The sequence below is a fragment of the Cibotium barometz genome, chromosome 44 (assembly GCF_041138505.1).
Source record: "Cibotium barometz isolate CiBa-2024 chromosome 44, ASM4113850v1, whole genome shotgun sequence".
NCBI lineage: Eukaryota > Viridiplantae > Streptophyta > Polypodiopsida > Cyatheales > Cibotiaceae > Cibotium > Cibotium barometz.
In genome coordinates, this window is record NC_141089.1 from 1220783 (window position 1) to 1239579 (window position 18797).

Sequence of the window (18797 nt, forward strand, 5' to 3'; positions counted from 1 at the left end):
ATTGATTCAGCCCAATGAGGTGCTATCTCAACCAAAAATAATGTGGCACATCTGGAATATCATCATCTACTCCTCTCGGCTCCTCCCCTAAGGTTATTCTAGACAAGTGATCAGCTCTTTGATGTAGCATTCCTTTCATTACAGGTATCATAAAGTCAAATTCCAAGAGAATGACAAACTATCCTATGATACATCATGTAGCACAAGGCTTGTTTACCAAGTATAAGAGATGTGCTTGATGATCAACTATGAAGACAAATTTGTTGGCCACCTAAATTTCCTCATTTGGCGACTAGCATATGAAACTAGAAAATCCATGTTCGTCTCACCTGGTTGTGCCAGTACATAGCCAATTGAAAATGCCAAAGCATCAATGTGGACATGGAAAATAACATTCTAGTCGGGGGCTCGAAGAATTATAGGTGCAGACATTAGAACTTTCTTTAGCTTTTCAAAAGCAATTTCACAATCTTTTGTCCATTCAAAGATAACCAATAGTGCATATCGTGTGATCTCTACATACATGTAGATAAACCTACGCTAGTATCCACAATGTCCCATAAAGATCTATACACCCTTTGCGTTTTGTAATCCAGGAGATTCTACGATCACCTTAATCTTCTCAAAATCAATGGAAACACCATTTCTGGACATAATATGTCCTAGAATTTTGCCTTGCCCAATCATAAACTTGCATTTATTGGGGTTGAGTCAGATGCGATATACTCAACACCCCTCAAAAATCAGTCATAATATGCTCCTCTCGTTCATTGGAGTGCACACAGACATCATCCATAAACATTTCTAGGTATCACCTAAGGTACTCCTTGAAAGCATGACTCATCAGTCTCTAAAATGTGGCTAGGGCATTGGTCAAACCAAAAGGCGTAACTTGATAAGCAAACACCCCCCCATTCCATGGCAAGTGTTATTTTATGCTCATCTGCTTTGTGTATAGTCACTTGATTATATCCAAAGAAACCATTAAAAAAGTTGTAAGCTTTCTTGCCAGCAACTCATTCCAAAACATGATCAGTGAGATAGGTAAAGGATAATGATCCCTCACCCCGTTGCTCTATTTACCTTCTTGAGATTGATGCATACTTTGAGCTTGCTTTTTTTTTTGGTACTATCACAATAGGTGATACCCATTCCATATGCTCAATTTCATAGATAAATCCTTCTTCTAATAGCTTATTTGATTTTGTTGGCTCAGACTTCAGTAACATAAATATCTTAATTATTACATAAATACTAAATCCTTGGCTATATGAAATATTTATAGATCAATGATTTGCCAAAAATACTAGACTGCCTTTAGGAGAAAGCAGTTTGGTACCTTGAAGTGTTGTTAATGCTGATTGAGGGTGCTGATTGAGGGTGAGAGCTATTGATGAGGGATACATAATGGGATCCAAGAAAATAGACTACCTAAGTCTTGTGTCGCTACTTGGATGTAAGAGTTTTATGCAAACTTAAAACTAGTCACACCACTTACACACCCAATATGAAATTGCCTTTTTCATAGATTCAGCTGTCTTTAAAATAATGATTTAATGAAATCATAGTGTCACTGATCATAATCCTCCAAAATCTCCGGTTGAATCCTTATTTCCAATCATTCCTTCATTGGTATACCTATGGGTTCATTGGCAACCAGAATGCTCACCACCTGTCCACTCAGGGGCCTTTTTGATGGTTCCTACCTCATAGTACTTGGCAATATATTCACATATCAAAATGGAATCTCCGTTGAAGATCAGCAAGATCAACCAACAGATCTATATAAAAGAACTATGGACTCATCCGTTTGTGACGACCAGCAAGGTCAATCAACGAGATCCATGCCCGAATTCAGAAAACAAATCTTACTCCTTATTCCAATATCTTCCACGTCGCATGTGTGGGTATCTTCGACGACCCAGAGCCCAAGCACCGTATGGTCATCAGCACCCTCTTGGATCCTTCGCAAGTGACCTAGTGCTTCACTCATAGGTCGTTTCCTTGGTCCCTCATCCACCGTACCGGAAGCTCACCATTTGAATCAAACTGAGGCTGGTCAAGACCTTGGCCAACAACCTTGCTACGCAAGACGTCCTCCATTGACTCTCTGTAGGCTGTTGCAACTTATCAGATTAGGTCTCCAGGACCTCATTCACAAGATGGTCAAAATGCTTCCTTATTTATCCTTAAAGAATCTCATCCACTCGCATCTACCCATCTCCACATCTCATCTCATCCACTCGTATCTTGTAAGATTCCTCCCCCAGTCCCTCATGATGTCCAGTATCTTCCCCTCTAATCAATTTCCTCTTCAGAAATATAAAAGATCTTGTTTCTATCAGTTTTAGCCTAGAGAGAGAAAATTTTCTAGAGAGTGGTTATTCATATTTTAAATATTCTTGTATGGAAAAATACCTCATCTTATTAAAATAAGTTTCCCTAAAACAGAAGTTCAAAAAAGATATTCAGAAGGTGCATTAGAAAGTAAGTATAATCTGTTCAAGAGGATTATCCTGGGGGTGAAGATTCTTTTCAAAATTTTAAATTAAGGTTCCTATGGACCAATAAGATTCATCCAAATTTAGGGAGGAGATAAATGAAGAAATAAAAGAAAAATCTCCCAAAAATGAGTAAATACTCACATAAGATGAAGAGTTGACTAAGGATAAGGTTAATAGTTAAAAAAGGGAGATATGTAGAAGTAATAATGCATTTTTGACACCTCTACATGGGGGAATTTCCCTCATGAAGAGGGCGCCTATTTCACATGCTTGAATGAGTTTTAAACTCCCAAATAATGAGATATTTTTATCTCTCCTCTCTCCTGTTTCAACTAGATCCAAAAAGTGAGCAAAACTGACCTAAAAATGGTCAAAAATTGACCAAATTGATGTGGAAAATTCTAGAGTCAGTTTGCTTGGTTAGAGGCTCACTTTTTCCTATAAATAGAAGCCCTTCCCTTTGTTTAAACTTAATAGTGTTTTTGCACTATTACCCTGCCTCTCTCCCAAGTGCCAAAAACAATGAATTTTACTCATAATTCATTAGTTTTTGACCTTCCCTCTTCCAAAAGATTGGTGGCCACTCTTGTTTCCAAACAAGAGTAGAACCCTCAAACCATCAAACCATCAAGCCAAAGGAAAGCTCTTAAATTATCAATGTAAGTTGGAGATTCTTCTCTTTTTCATTCTTTTATGGTTTTTATGGTTTTTTATGATTTTTGTCTCCTCTAAATGATGTTATGCCTCATTGCAAAAGGCATTCCCCTCTCTTCTATAGTAAATCCAACCATTCTTTATCCTAGGTGAAGGATTAATGAATAAACTCAAGTTTTTTTTCATAATGTTTCTCTTAAATAAGTAGAAAAATGTTACTTTAGAATGATTAACATACTCTTGATGCATTTCTAATTAATTTTAGAGACTTAAAATTAAAAAATGGTCAGCCATACAATGGAGGTTATGGTGAAATTTTTTAAAATTTTGGAAATAAGTATTATCTTTCATTATTCTAAAAGAGTAATCCTTATGATTTCTATATTCTAAAGTGTCATTTTCATGCATAAAAGATGCATTTTGATTACTTGTATAAAAGAAATTTAGTTTTATTATAAAAGTGTTACTTTTATCATATTTGATTTTCATGCATAGAGGTAGGCATAAAAGATTATTTTTATTATAAAAGTGTTACTTTTATCATAATTGATTTTCATGCATAGAGGTATGCATAAAAGATTGTTATTTTATTTTAAAAGTGTTACTTTTATTATATTTGATTTTCATGCATAGAGGTATGCATAAAAGATTAATTTTTTTATTATAAAAGTGTTACTTTTATCATATTTGATTTTCATGCATAGAGGTATGCATATTTTCATTGTAAAAGTGTTACTTTTATCATATTTGACTTTCATGCATAGAGGTATGCATAAAAGATTATTATTTTATTGTAAAAGTGTTACTTTTATCATATTTGATTTTCATGCATAGAGGTATGCATAAAAAAAATTTATTTTATTTTAAAAAAGTTACTTTTATCATATTTGATTTTCATGCATAGAGGTATGCATAAAAGATTATTATTTTATTGTAAAAGTGTTACTTTTATCATATTTGATTTTCCTGCATAAAAGTATGCATAAAAGATTATTTTTTATTTATAAAAGTGTTACTTTTATCATATTTGATTTTCATGCATAAAAGTATGCACAAAAGATTATTATTTTTTATATAAAAGTGTTACTTTTATCATAGATGATTTTTATGCATAAATGGGTGCATAAAAGATTTTTTATATATATTAAAAGTGTGATTTTCATCATAAATGAATTGTATGCATAAACATATGCATAAAAGATATTTTTTTATATTAAAAGTGTGATTTCCATCATAAATGATTTTATGCATAAATAGGATGCATAAGAAAAAAAATTATACTAAAAGTGTAATTCCTACTAAATTAGATTTATGCACGGGAAGATGCATAAAGAATTTATTTTAATCCAAAAGTATTATTCTCATCAATTTTGATTTTATGCATAGAAAGATGCATAAAGAAATCTATTTTTAGTTCAAAAGAGTTATTTTCATCAATTTTGATTTTATACATAAGAAGAAGCATAAAAGATTGAATTTTAATTCAAAAGTGTCATTTTCATTTGAAATGAATTTATGCATAGGAAGATGCATAAAAGATTGATTCTTATTTCGAAAGTGTTATTCTCCTTGAAATGGAATTTATGCATAAATAGATGCATAAAGAAATCTTATATCAAAAATAAGAATTCTCTTGTATCCTATCAATAGATACGAGGATGTGAAACGAATCAGATAGATGAAAATGAACGAGGAATAGATGGAGATATATGTATGTGAAAGAATGGACGTAGTTATATGTATGTGAAAGAAATGATGTAGATGTATGTATGTGAAGGATGTATGTGAAAGGACGATATATGTGGAAATGGATGTATGGATATAGATATGGAATATGGATGTGGATGTATGTGAATGTGAATGTGAATGTGTGAATGTGGATATGGATGTATGTGAATATGAATGTGGATGTGTGAATGTGGATATGGATATAGATATGGAATGTGGATGTGGATGCATGTGAATGTGAATATGGATGTGTAAAAGTGGATATAGATGTAGATATGGAATGTGGATGTGGATGTATGTGAATGTGAATGTGGATGTGTAAAAGTGGATATGGATGTGGATATGGATGTAGAAATGTGGATGTATGTGAATGTGGATGTAGATGTATGAATGTGAAATGTGGATATGCATGTATGAATGTGGAATGTGGATATGGATGTGAATGTAAATGGATGTATGAATGTGATTGTGGATGTGGATGTATGAATGTGGAATGTGGATATGGATGTATGGATGTGAATGTGAATGTGGATGTATGAATGTAGATGTGGATGTGGATGTGGATGTGGATGTGGATGTGGATGTATGAATGTGGATGTGAAAATGGATGTGGATGTGAAAATGGATGTATGGATGTAGATGTGAATGTAGATATACGAATGTGGAATGTGGATATGGATGTATGGATGTGAATGTGAATGTGGATGTATAAATGTAGATGTGGATGTGGAATAATGAATGCAAGTATGAATGTGAATGGATATAAAGTCGATATGAGCGAATGGATGAGATGAGATGTCATGTGAATTAGAATGTGAATGAATAATATAAGATCTGAATGAATGAGATGTAATGAGAAATGGAAGTGATGAGACGTAATGTAAATTAAGAAAGATACGAATGGATGTTATGTGAAGTGAATGAATATGATGTGATGGGATAGAAAATGATGTATCTGGTCAAGAATGGATACACATATGATTTGGATTTGGATTAAGTAATATGGATTGATGTGGAACAATCTTGAAAGATGTGAGTTCATTATTGAAACTGTATTTGTGAACTATTTTGCAAATGACTGTTTTATGTCAAAGACGCTGGGGAAGCATTTTGACTGTCTTGAGTATGTGGTTGTGGAGACCTACCTGATAAAGTTGCAACAACTGATGGAGAGTCAACGGAGGACGTCTCGCATAGCAAGGTCGGCCAAGGTCTTGAACAGCCTCGGTTCGATTTAAATGGTGAGCTTCCGGTACGGTGGATGAGGGACCAAGGAAGCGGCCTATGAGTGAAGCGCTAGGTGACCTACGAAGGATGAGGGTGCTGACCATACGGTGCTCGGGCTCTGGGTCACCGAAGATACCTGCACGTGCATCGTGGAAGATATTAGAACAAGGAGTAAGAGTTGTTTTCTGAAACCGGGCATGGATCTGGTTGATTGACCTTGCTGGTCCTCAACGGATGAGTCCGTGGCTCTTTTATATGGATCTGTTTGGTTGATCTTGCTGATCTTCAACGGAGATTCCATCTTGAAATTTTTTTTTAAGTGATTATATTGTCGGGTTTTATGGGCTAGGAACTATTGAAAAGGCCCCTGAGTGGACAGGTGGTGAGCGTTCTGGTTGCCAAAGATGCCATAGATACTCCGATGAGAAGAATGATTGGAAATTAAGATTCAATCGGTTATTTTGGAAGATTGTAATCAGTGACACGATGGTTTCATTAAAGGATTGTTTTAAAGATAGCTGATGCTGAGAAAAAGGCAATTTCATATTGGGTGTGTAAGTGGTGTGACTAGTTTATATTTGCATGAACATCCGGCTAGGGGGCCTAGAAACTCTTTTTCCTTCTACCCGGGATAAAACCTAACCAAAATCTAAATTGGATCCCATCACTACAGTGGTTGGGCGGTTGGCTAACCCATGGGACTGGATGGGGTTAGGCTGGACTGATGGATCCGTAAATCTAAACTCAATTTCTGTCTAGTTCGATAGATGAAGTAAATCCCAGACAAAAATTATTCTATGGGAAAAAGAATCAACGGCTGTGCCTCTCGGCGATGAGGAAAAAAGCGTTGGTCTCTATGATCCAAGTGCAATCTGTGCTGACTATAGAACTTACGAGTTTGGTCAGATCAATTTAGTTAGTTAAGGATTTTGACTACGTTAGGAAAAAGTTATCCTGGTGGAATCGCCCGTGCTTTTCGGGCAAGAGAAGTTTTTTCAAGTTCGGTTTGGTAGAATCGAGGAATTAGTCACCTGTTCGGATATCCGTGGTGGGCGAGGCCCCGAGTGTGGGACCCTGCCCCACGCAAGATGTGCTACTTCTGCTGCTAGCACCCCGAATCCATTGCGCGGTAGGGACAGGGATCTTACAGTTGGTATCAAAGCTATTTGGCTCAACCGAGAAGCCAACTATGTCAAAAATTTATCAAGAAGCACTAAAAGATTGTAATTGTGTGATAAAAGGTTGTAATTTATCAAGAAGCACTAAAAGGTTGTAATTGTGTGATAAAAATCATACAATTTGATATTCAAACTGAAATTCGTAAATCGGTAATTGGATCTTCAGATGGAAGTACCGAAAATGTATGGAATCCCTCACTTGCTTGAGGCCTAGACATGATGGTATTTACCTTATAGTTCCAAGAACTATGACTACCCGTATATACCGAGGGTATAACTACAGCTCTTTACTGGCAATATATACGAGTAAATCTAAGACTTGAAATTATAGGCATTAATACTATCTAGATGATGAATTCAAATATGGTTGATATGATTTTTAAATTCTGGTTGAGAACTGATGAGTTGATTTGGATTCTAATTGAAAAATGATGATCCCTGAAATTTGGTTGAAATATAATAAGCTAAGCGAAACCGCAATGAGGATGAATGGGACGAGTCCCTTGTGATGATGTTCTTAACTGGAATGATGTTAATGACTTCAGCCAATCACTATGAGATTAGTGGATTGTGCTATGGCAGATTGCTATTGTTAACTTTTGTCCAGTGGATCAAGTTAAGGAATAATAAATTAAAAATTTGAAAAATTAAAATCCCCATGGAGGACTGTTCAGACCATTATTGTGTGAAAGATATGAATGAGATATTCTGAATGAATTGTTATTTGATAATGCGTTCTATATGAGTATCTTTATCCCTTGATTCTGTGGGGAGCCGACCTATTTAAAGAACCCCACAATCAGTTGAATCAAAAATCAGATTGAATCATAAATAAAGAAACTTAACAAGAATTTTCGTATTGATAGGAACATGGATCGAGGTCGTCGTGGTAGAAATGTTAACCCCCAACTGGATGAAGAAGAGCTCGACCTGGATGTTTGTAAAACTCTTCATAGTTCACAGCTTGGTCCCTTCAAGGGTGAAGGGGAACAGTTAGGTGAAGTTGTAGAAAAGTGGATTGAAGCCATGGAGGAATATTTTGATATAACTGGCTATAATGAGAGAAGCAAGATGGCTCTCGCCAGGTTAAAGATTGTGGAAACGGCCAGGGTTGCGTGGAGGAATCACTGCAAGACAAACCATCTCGACCGAAATACCCAAACCTGGACAGATCTAAAGGCTTACCTCAGAAAGAGGTTTTGTCCCCCAGGATTTCTTGAAACTAAGATGAATGAGTTCTTGGAACTAAAGCAGGAAAATCGGACAATTGAAGAGTACCATCAGGCTTTTGTCCATCTCCTTAAATATTCCTCTCAATTGGATGAAGAGCAGCTGATGGGAATGAACGAGCCATTGGATACTTTAGTCATGAATGCAAAACCTATCTCAATTGCCGAAGCAGTAAGAATGGCGAAGGGTTTTGCCAAAGCCTTTGATGTCAAAGTCCCGCCAAAGCTAGCACCATCACCTTTCAAAAGGTTTTATTCCTAGAAAGTGATTCCAACCTTCCTTCGCCTAAGAGATATCAAGGTCAAACCCAGGATATGGGAAGTTCCAAAATGGAAGAAATGTCCTTTTCCCAAAACTCAATCCCCTGGAATTCAACTTCAGAAGTTCCACCCTTGAACAAGAGAGTGAAATGCTATAACTGTCAAGGATTTGGACATCGCAGTATGGATTGCCCAACTCCTTTTGGATCAAGGTTTTCAGGGCAGGGAAATCAAGGTTCAAGATTCCAGACTCCAGCCCCTTCTTTCCAGAGTAATCAGGGTTCTATCCGCCAAAATCAGGGAAATCCCAGAGATAGACCCTCTATCCAACCTGCAGTTTTAATCCAAAGTAATGCAAGACCTCCACCTCAGAATAGGGGAAGTCAAAGAGAGTTGTTCCCAAATCGGCCGTCCACTTTCAAGGCAGTAACGCTAGAAGTGATTGAAGAAGAAGAAGAAGATGAAAAAGATCATACTCCACCTGCGAGATGAGGACATCACGTTTTTTAAGTGGGGTTGAATGTAAGATTCCTCCCCCAGTCCCTCATGATGTCCAGTATCTTCCCATGTAATCAATTTCCAAAGTAACACTTTTATATAAAAAATAATAATCTTTTGTGCATACTTTTATGCATGAAAATCAAATATAATAAAAAAACACTTTTATATAATTAAAAAATAATCTTTTATGCATACTTTTATGCATGAAAATCAAATATGATAAAAGTAACACTTTTACAATAAAATAATAATCTTTTATGCATACCTCTATGCATGAAAATCAAATATGGTAAAAGTAACACTTTTACAATAAAATAATAATCTTTTATGCATACCTCTATGCATGAAAATCAATTATGATAAAAGTAACACTTTTATAATAAAAATAATCTTTTATGCATACTTCTATGCATGAAAATCAAATATGATAAAAGTAACACTTTTATAATAAAACTAAATTTCTTTTATACAAGTAATCAAAATGCATCTTTTATGCATGAAAATGACACTTTAGAATATAGAAATCATAAGGATTACTCTTTTAGAATAATGAAAGATAATACTTATTTCCAAAATTTTGAAAAATTTTGCCATAACCTCCTTTGTATGGCTGACCATTTTTCAATTTTAAGTCTCTAAAATTGATTAGAAATGCATCAAGAGTATTTAAATCATTCTAAAGTAGCATTTTTCTACTTATTTAAGAGAAACATTATGAAAAAAAAACTTGAGTTTATTCATTAATCCTTCACCTAGGATAAAGAATGGTTGGATTTACTATAGAAGAGAGGGGAATGCCTTTTGCAATGAGGCATAACATCATTTAGAGACAAAAATCATAAAAAACCATAAAAAACCATATAAAACCATAAAAGAATGAAAAAGAGAAGAATCTCCAACTTACATTGATAATTTAAGAGCTTTCCTTTGGCTTGATTGTTTGAGGGTTCTACTCTGGTTTGGAAACAAGAGTGGCCACCAATCTTTTGGAAGAGGGAAGGTCAAAAACTAATGAAATTCATTGTTTTTGGCACTTGGGAGAGGTAGGGTAACAGTGCAAAAACACTATTAAGTTTAAACAAAGGGAAGGGCTTTTATTTATAGGAAAAAGTGAGCCTCTAACCAAGCAAACTGATTCTAGAATTTTCCAGATCAGTTTGGTCAATTTTTGACCATTTTTAGGTCAGTTTTGCTCACTTTTTGGATCTAGTTGAAACAGGAGAGAGGAGAGATAAAAATATCTCATTATTTGGGAGTTTAAAACTCATTCAAGCATGTGAAATAGGCGCCCTCTTCATGAGGGGAATTTCCCCATGTAGAGGTGTCAAAAATGCATCATTACTTCTAAATATCTCCTTTTTTTAACTATTAACCTTGTCCTTAGTCAACTCTTCATCTTATGTGAGTATTTACTCATTTTTGGGAAATTTTTTTTTATTTCTTCATTTATCTCCTCCCTACATTTGGATGAATCTTATTGGTCCATAGGAACCTTACTTTAAAATTTCGAAAAAAATCTTCACCCCCAGGATAATCCTCTTGAACAGATTATACTTAATTTTTAATGCACCTTCTGAATATCTTTTTTGAACTTCTGTTTCAGGGGAACTTATTTTAATAAGATGAGGTATTTTTATATCCAAGAATATTTAAAATATGAATAATCACTCTCTAGAAGATTTTCTCTCTCTAGGCCAAAACTGATAGAAACAAGATCTTTTATAAATGATTTTTATGCATAAATGGGTGCATAAAAGATATATTTTTATATATTAAAAGTGTGATTTTCATCATAAATGAATTATATGCATAAACATATGCATAAAAGATATTTTTTTATATTAAAAGTGTGATTTTCATCATAAATGATTTTATGCATAAATAGGATGCATAAGAAAAATTCTTTTATTCTAAAAGTGTAATTCCTACTAAATTAGATTTATGCATGGGAAGATGCATAAAGAATTTATTTTAATCCAAAAGTGTTATTCTTATCAATTTTGATTTTATGCATATAAAGTGTTATTCTCATCAATTTTGATTTTATGCATAGAAAGATGCATAAAGAAATCTTTTTTTTTCGTACACTTCCGGGGCCCACTCAAGTGGGTGGAGCCGATTTCCCCTTCCAACAATTAGCCAATTATCATGGTCGGGAAAAGGGCCACGTACCGTTGTCGTGCTGTGGCACGTCCATGTAGTGAAAGAAGCTCGCAAACCATCCCATATGAACTCAGATGCATGGGCAGAAAAAGGTAAAAAGGGTCAAGGCTGCCTTTGCTTTGGTGTGAAAGGAACATGGTGGCCTTTTTTTTCAAAAAAAAATAAATAAAATAAAATAAAATAAAATAAAATAAAAAAAAGGGATAAATCTGGCCAGCTACGTGGACCTTCAGGCAGCTGCCAGCGCATCTTCTGGACGTTGCGAGACATTGCACGGAGTCGGCGCAGCTGGGGATTCTGGGGTCTGGGGGGGAATTGCCTTACAGAGAGGCGGCAGGTAACAAAAAAAAAAAGGGGGGGCCTCCTCGTTGACGAGGAGAGCCCTGTATGTTTTGTCTTGGGCGCTGCAGCAGATAGCGGCAGCTATGGAGGATGCAGGCAGTCGTGGTAGAAGAGGAGCCATGCCAGGCCTGATTTCAGATGTCTTGGTGAGGAGGCCCTGAGCTGTGTGGAGCGCATGCAAATGGAGGGTGTTTCTCTCGATGCTCATACATTTGTCTGCAGCTTGAAAGCCTGTAGCAACTTAGAGTCCCTTGATAGGGACCGAGAAGTACATGTGAAGATTGTTGTAGATGGGTTTGAAAGAGACCTTTTCATTGGCAACGCGCTGGTGGATATGTATGCCAAATTTGATTTGCTTTTAGAGGCCCGGGAAGCATTGGATGAGCTACCTGTTCGAGATTTAGTCTCTTGGAATACACTTATTGCTGGGTATGCTGAATATGGGCTTGGCGAACAGGCATTAAACTGTTTCAAACAGATGAAACTGGAGGGCATATCTCCCAACGCCATCACGTTTGCTTCCATGTTGAAAGCGTGTGGCAGCCTAGAAGCTGGCCAAGGAATACATGGTGAGATGGTCAAAAAGGAGTCTGAAATTGATGATTTTGTGGGCAGTGCTTTGGTAGACATGTATGCCAAAAGTGGCTTACTTGCAGATGCACGGGAGGTGTTTCATGAGCTTCCTGGTCAAAATGTGGTGTTGTGGAACACACTGATTGCTGGGCTTGCTGAACATGGGTTTGGGGAAGACGCATTTGATTGTTTGAAGAAGATGCAGCTGGAGCAGGTATCTCCAGATGCTGTCACTTACATATGCTGCTTGAAAGCTTGTAGCGATGCATGCTCCATAGATAGGGCTCGAAACATACATGCAGAGATCATAAAGCAGGGATTGGAAATTGATTGTTCTGTGGACAGCACCTTAATCAATACATACAGAAAATGTGGCTTCTCTACAGAAGCAAAGGAAGTATGTTGCTGAGGAAGACCATGATCATCTATGTCTTTTTAGGAAGCCTGTGAATAGTGAAGGTGACAGGTTTCTGTGGGCCTGTTGGCTATGGTTTAAGGTGTTTAAGGGATTATGAGCTCTCTTTACTCATGGGTTTTATTGTGACGATGTTTATAAAAATGTGGTGCCCTTTGAAGTTCAACCACTTGCTCTCACAGCCAGAAGCCTCGCGCTTTCCCAGCGACAACGCCCACGTCACGACATCTTTTGGTGAACCCGACGTGAACTTGCTGGGGTGAGAGTGTGGTGAAATCCCCGTGAACTATGTATGTGATGATTTCAGCATATGTATGAGGCAGAAAACCCTGATGGCCTATGATCTAGAGGGTATTCCTTAAGGGTACAGGCAGCAGAGCCTGTATGATTTGTTGGTATCATTTGACCCAGGTGGATTAGGGAAGAAGAAGGATTACAAGGGCTTATGACACTTGTTCACCTCGAGAGAAGGGGGTGGCAAGGAGCTTGTATAGACTTGTAGTTCTCTCTTAGAACTGTAGAATGGCAACAAGGGCTTGTGACACTCATCCTTCTCGACAGCTGAGGAAGGAGAGGAGCTTGCAATGACTTGATCCATTCTTGCCACTTCAAGGGCTTACGACACTCGACCTTTCTGATAGCTGAGGAAGGTGAGGAGCTTGTATTGACTTGAGGTCTTCCCTACAAGTTGCAAAACAGATAGAATGCTCAAGAACTCATGAATGCCGGAAAGGTGGACACTTCTTTGTACTCTGATTGTCAGGATATCTGAAAGAAACTCTTTGAAAAGCAGAGCTAAATGTATGCAATGATGATCTGGATGAATGGTTTGACATAGAGAAAGCCCAAAACATCAGAAAGATATGGATTTCCCAAGCGTCATCCTGATTAAATGGAATGCCAATGCAGAATGCTGTAGAATTGAATGTTCATGGGACCTTAGGTAAGGGCCAAGAAATACACAGTGAGATTGTGCAAAAGGGATTGGAAAGAGGTCTTTCTGTTGGCAACAGTTTGGTTGGCATGTACACCAAGTTTGGTTTGATTTCAGAGGTAGAAGAAGTCTTTGGCAAGATGTTGATTCGGGATGCTGCCACCTATGCTTCTCTTTTGAAGAGGTGTGACAGCTTAAAGGCCTTATGTGATGGCAAGTACATCCATGATCACATTGTCAGAAATGGGCTTGATCAAGTTCTACCTCTTAACAACCTCCTCTTGCAGATGTATGGAAAATGCGACTCTGTGGAGATGGCAGATGGGCTTTTGCTCAAAAGGGTGCTCTCCAACACAAGTACTCCATATGTTTCCTAGACACAGGAACTCTGGAACTTGGTTCAGATTGAAGCTCCCAAACGACGGTAACCCTGTGGGAAAGCTGCAACCAAGCAAGTTTCATATGGACCTAGTCTTAACGGTGAATGTAACCCCCGATTACGACTGTACTTAAAAACAAATAAATCATGTTACGGTGAATTGAAACGGCTCTTACATCTCAGCATCAGCACGCATACCGTTGCGGCACCTTCACGATGGGACAGAAAGAAATGGCCAGCGATGGAGAGACCAAGGCCAAGAAGGAGAAGCACAAGGTGTCCCCATCGCCAAGCCTCTCACAGGCAAGAAGCTCTGCAAAGCGAACACTCAAGATAATAAGGCGAGCATCGGAGATTCAACAGCTGAAGAGGAGAGTCAAGGAAGTTGTGAAATCCGTCAGGTTGGATATCATTGCTTAATTTGGGAGGATATTGGGTCTGCATCATACTTCATTCAGTAGCCTGATCAAAGATGCTTGGACTTATTTCTCTTTGAGATTCAAGCCAAATATGCAGATTGGCGGAAACATGTCAGATTCTGAAATTTATGCATCAGCAGGGCAAGCTTGTCTCTACAGACCTTTTAAAATGCCATTTACGGCAGTGCACTGATAATCAAGCCTTGGCTGTGGGAAGGCAAACACATTCTTTCATAATCAGCAGTAGAGGCGACTATCTAGACGTGTTTGGAAGCTACCTTATTCACATGTTTGCTTCCTGTGGGAGCTTGCTGGAAGCAAACCTTGTGTTTTTACAGATGCCAAATCCTTGTGTTTATGCATGGCATGCAATCATTGCAGCCTATACTGTGTTGTACGAAACAGGGAAGGCCATTGTGTTGTGTCAGAGCATGCAACAAGAAGGCCTTCTGCCAGCCAATCCCATAGTCTTGTGTGTTTTGAAAGCTTGTGCTAAGGAAGGGGTACTTATCCATGGCAGGCTGATGAATGACCAAATCATCAGAAGTGGACAAAGCTCAGATCTTGCTGTTGCGAGCACTCTTGTTGACATGTATGCAAAATGTGGCAGCGTGGAAGATGCACGGAGAGTGTTTGTTCAAATGCAAAAACAAGATGCCATCTTCTGGAATACAATGATTGCTCTCTATATTGAGCATGGGTTCATTATAGATGCTTTGGAGCTTTACTGTAGAATGCTATGGGAAGGAACATTGCCGAGTGATGTTACATTCATCAGCATTCTCGATGCATGTAGTAGCATGGAGGCCCTAAGTGAAGGCAAGCGGATCCATGTGCATGTGGTGGGGACTGCCCTCATGAACATGTATGGAAAATGTGGTGTATTGAACAAAGCATGGAGGATGTTTGATGAGATACACGAGAGGGATGGGGTATGCTGGAATGCCATGGTTGCAGCATATGTGCAGAATGGTGAGAGTAAGGCCGCCCTTCAGCTTTTTCGCAGAATGTGGCAGGAGGATTTAGTTTCGGATAAGTTCACTTTCTGTAGCACTCTATCTGCATGTGCTGATGAGGGGGCTCTAGCAGAAGGCAAGAGATTTCATGCTCTCCTCTCAGCGCGTGAATTTGATTCAGATACCATGGTGGGGAATGCCCTTGTCAATATGTACGGAAAATGTGGCAATCTGGAGGGCTCATGGAGAATGTTCTGCAGTTTACGCGATCGTGATGTTGTTTCATGGAATGTCATCATTGCAGCCTATGCCCAGCATGGCAAAGATAGTAGTAGTCTCCAAATCTTTGAGCAAATGCAGCAAGAGGGAGTACTGCCGAACAGTATCACACTCGTCAGCATTTTTGAGATATGTGGCAGCCAGGCTGTTCAAGGTAATGGTGAGCGATTGCATGCTAGTATTTTTGGCAGAGGACTTTATTTAGATATTGCTGTGGGAAATGCCCTTGTGAACATGTACGGAAACTGGGGCAGGCTAAAACATGCTCAAAGTATACTTGATGAAATGCCTAAAAGAGACAGGACCACCTATATAAACTTTCTTTTGGCATGTGCAAGCAAAGGATCACTTGAGGAAGGCCAAGAGCTGCATGCCCATATTGTTGCTGTTGGGTTTGACTATATGCTTGCAGTGGTGACAGCTATTGTTACCATGTACGGCAAGTGTGCAAGTGTGGAGGATGCATGGGTGTCGTTTGTTAAACTGTCAGAGCGAGATGTGGTCTTATGGACTACCCTGAGCGTAAGGCACCAGCCTATATAGCAACTTGGTGGCACATACCGGAGGATGTGCAGGTTTAGAGGGGGTCGGTGTCGTGCTGTGGCACGTCCATGTAGTGAAAGAAGCTCGCAGACCATCCCATATGAACTCAGATGCATGGGCAGAAAAAGGTAAAAAGGGTCAAGGCTGCCTTTGCTTTGGTGTGAAAGGAACATGGTGGCCTTTTTCTTCAAAAAAAAAAAATAAATAAAATAAAATAAAATAAAATAAAATAAAATAAAGGGATAAATCTGGCCAGCTACGTGGACCTTCAGGAAGCTGCCAGCGCATCTTCTGGACGTTGCGAGACATTGCATGGAGTCGGCGCAGCTGGGGATTCTGGGGTCTGGGGGGGAATTGCCTTACAGAGAGGCGGCAGGTAACAAAAAAAAAAGGGGGGGCCTCCTCGTTGATGAGGAGAGCCCTGTATGTTTTGTCTTGGGCGCTGCAGCAGATAGCGGCAGCTATGGAGGATGCAGGCAGTCGTGGTAGAAGAGGAGCCATGCCAGGCCTGATTTCAGATGTCTTGGTGAGGAGGCCCTGAGCTGTGTGGAGCGCATGCAAATGGAGGGTGTTTCTCTCGATGCTCATACATTTGTCTGCAGCTTGAAAGCCTGTAGCAACTTAGAGTCCCTTGATAGGGACCGAGAAGTACATGTGAAGATTGTTGTAGATGGGTTTGAAAGAGACCTTTTCATTGGCAACGCGCTGGTGGATATGTATGCCAAATTTGATTTGCTTTTAGAGGCCCGGGAAGCATTGGATGAGCTACCTGTTCGAGATTTAGTCTCTTGGAATACACTTATTGCTGGGTATGCTGAATATGGGCTTGGCGAACAGGCATTAAACTGTTTCAAACAGATGAAACTGGAGGGCATATCTCCCAACGCCATCACGTTTGCTTCCATGTTGAAAGCGTGTGGCAGCCTAGAAGCTGGCCAAGGAATACATGGTGAGATGGTCAAAAAGGAGTCTGAAATTGATGATTTTGTGGGCAGTGCTTTGGTAGACATGTATGCCAAAAGTGGCTTACTTGCAGATGCACGGGAGGTGTTTCATGAGCTTCCTGGTCAAAATGTGGTGTTGTGGAACACACTGATTGCTGGGCTTGCTGAACATGGGTTTGGGGAAGACACATTTGATTGTTTGAAGAAGATGCAGCTGGAGCAGGTATCTCCAGATGCTGTCACTTACATATGCTGCTTGAAAGCTTGTAGCGATGCATGCTCCATAGATAGGGCTCGAAACATACATGCAGAGATCATAAAGCAGGGATTGGAAATTGATTGTTCTGTGGACAGCACCTTAATCAATACATACAGAAAATGTGGCTTCTCTACAGAAGCAAAGGAAGTATGTTGCTGAGGAAGACCATGATCATCTATGTCTTTTTAGGAAGCCTGTGAATAGTGAAGGTGACAGGTTTCTGTGGGCCTGTTGGCTATGGTTTAAGGTGTTTAAGGGATTATGAGCTCTCTTTACTCATGGGTTTTATTGTGACGATGTTTATAAAAATGTGGTGCCCTTTGAAGTTCAACCACTTACTCTCACAGCCAGAAGCCTCGCGCTTTCCCAGCGACAACGCCCACGTCACGACACCGTCGGGCAAGAGCCACGAATTAGGCATCCCCCATGACCACCACAATGAGTCGAGCCTTGGAACTACGGAGGGGTCTCATATGGATCCTCCTATCCCGCGTGATCCACCACCCGAGGAGGGGGAGTCACTCGAGTGTTCAAGGGGCAAGATCCCGAGCAACCAAAAGATGCATAAAGAAATCTATTTTTAGTTTAAAAGAGTTATTTTCATCAATTTTGATTTTATACATAAGAAGAAGCATAAAAGATTGAATTTTAATTCAAAAGTGTCATTTTCATTTGAAATGAATTTATGCATAGGAAGATGCATAAAAGATTGATTTTTATTTCGAAAGTGTTATCCTCCTTAAAATGGAATTTATGCATAAATAGATGCATAAAGAAATCTTATATCAAAAATAAGAATTCTCTTGTATCCTATAAATAGATACGAGGATGTGAAACGAATCAGATAGATGAAAATGAACGAGGAATAGATGGAGATATATATATGTGAAATAATGGACGTAGTTATATGTATGTGAAAGAAATGATGTAGATGTATGTATGTGAAAGAAATGATATAGATGTATGTATGTGAAGGATGTATGTGAAAGGAAAGATATATGTGGAAATAGATGTATGGATGTAGATATGGAATATGGATGTGTATGCATGTGAATGTGAATGTGGATATGGATGTATGTGAATGTGAATGTGGATGTGTGAATGTGGATATGGATATAGATATGGAATGTGGATGTCGATGTATGTGAATGTGAATATGGATGTGTAAAAGTGGATATGGATATGGATATGGATGTAGATATGGAATGTGGATGTGGATGTATGTGAATGTGAATGTGGATGTGTAAAAGTGGATATGGATGTGGATATAGATGTAGAAATGTGGATGTATGTGAATGTGGATGTAGAT

General features: G+C 38.5%; 2 protein-coding genes across 2 annotated transcripts; both read left to right on the forward strand.

Moving 5' to 3' along the window:
- The first annotated feature begins 11962 nt into the window (after window positions 1–11962).
- LOC147612855 (pentatricopeptide repeat-containing protein At3g09040, mitochondrial-like) lies at window positions 11963–16826 on the forward strand. The gene is made up of 6 exons (XM_086782115.1): window positions 11963–12757; window positions 13685–14050; window positions 14272–14489; window positions 14605–16264; window positions 16558–16626; window positions 16737–16826. The coding sequence occupies exons 1-6, from the start codon at window positions 11963–11965 to the stop codon at window positions 16824–16826; spliced, it is 3198 nt and encodes a 1065-aa protein (XP_086638241.1).
- Window positions 16827–16840: 14 nt separating this feature from the next.
- On the forward strand, window positions 16841–17647 carry LOC147612856 (pentatricopeptide repeat-containing protein At4g18520, chloroplastic-like). Its single transcript, XM_086782116.1, has one exon. It carries the CDS (start codon window positions 16841–16843, stop codon window positions 17645–17647), a length of 807 nt encoding a protein of 268 aa, XP_086638242.1.
- The last annotated feature ends 1150 nt before the right edge of the window (window positions 17648–18797 follow it).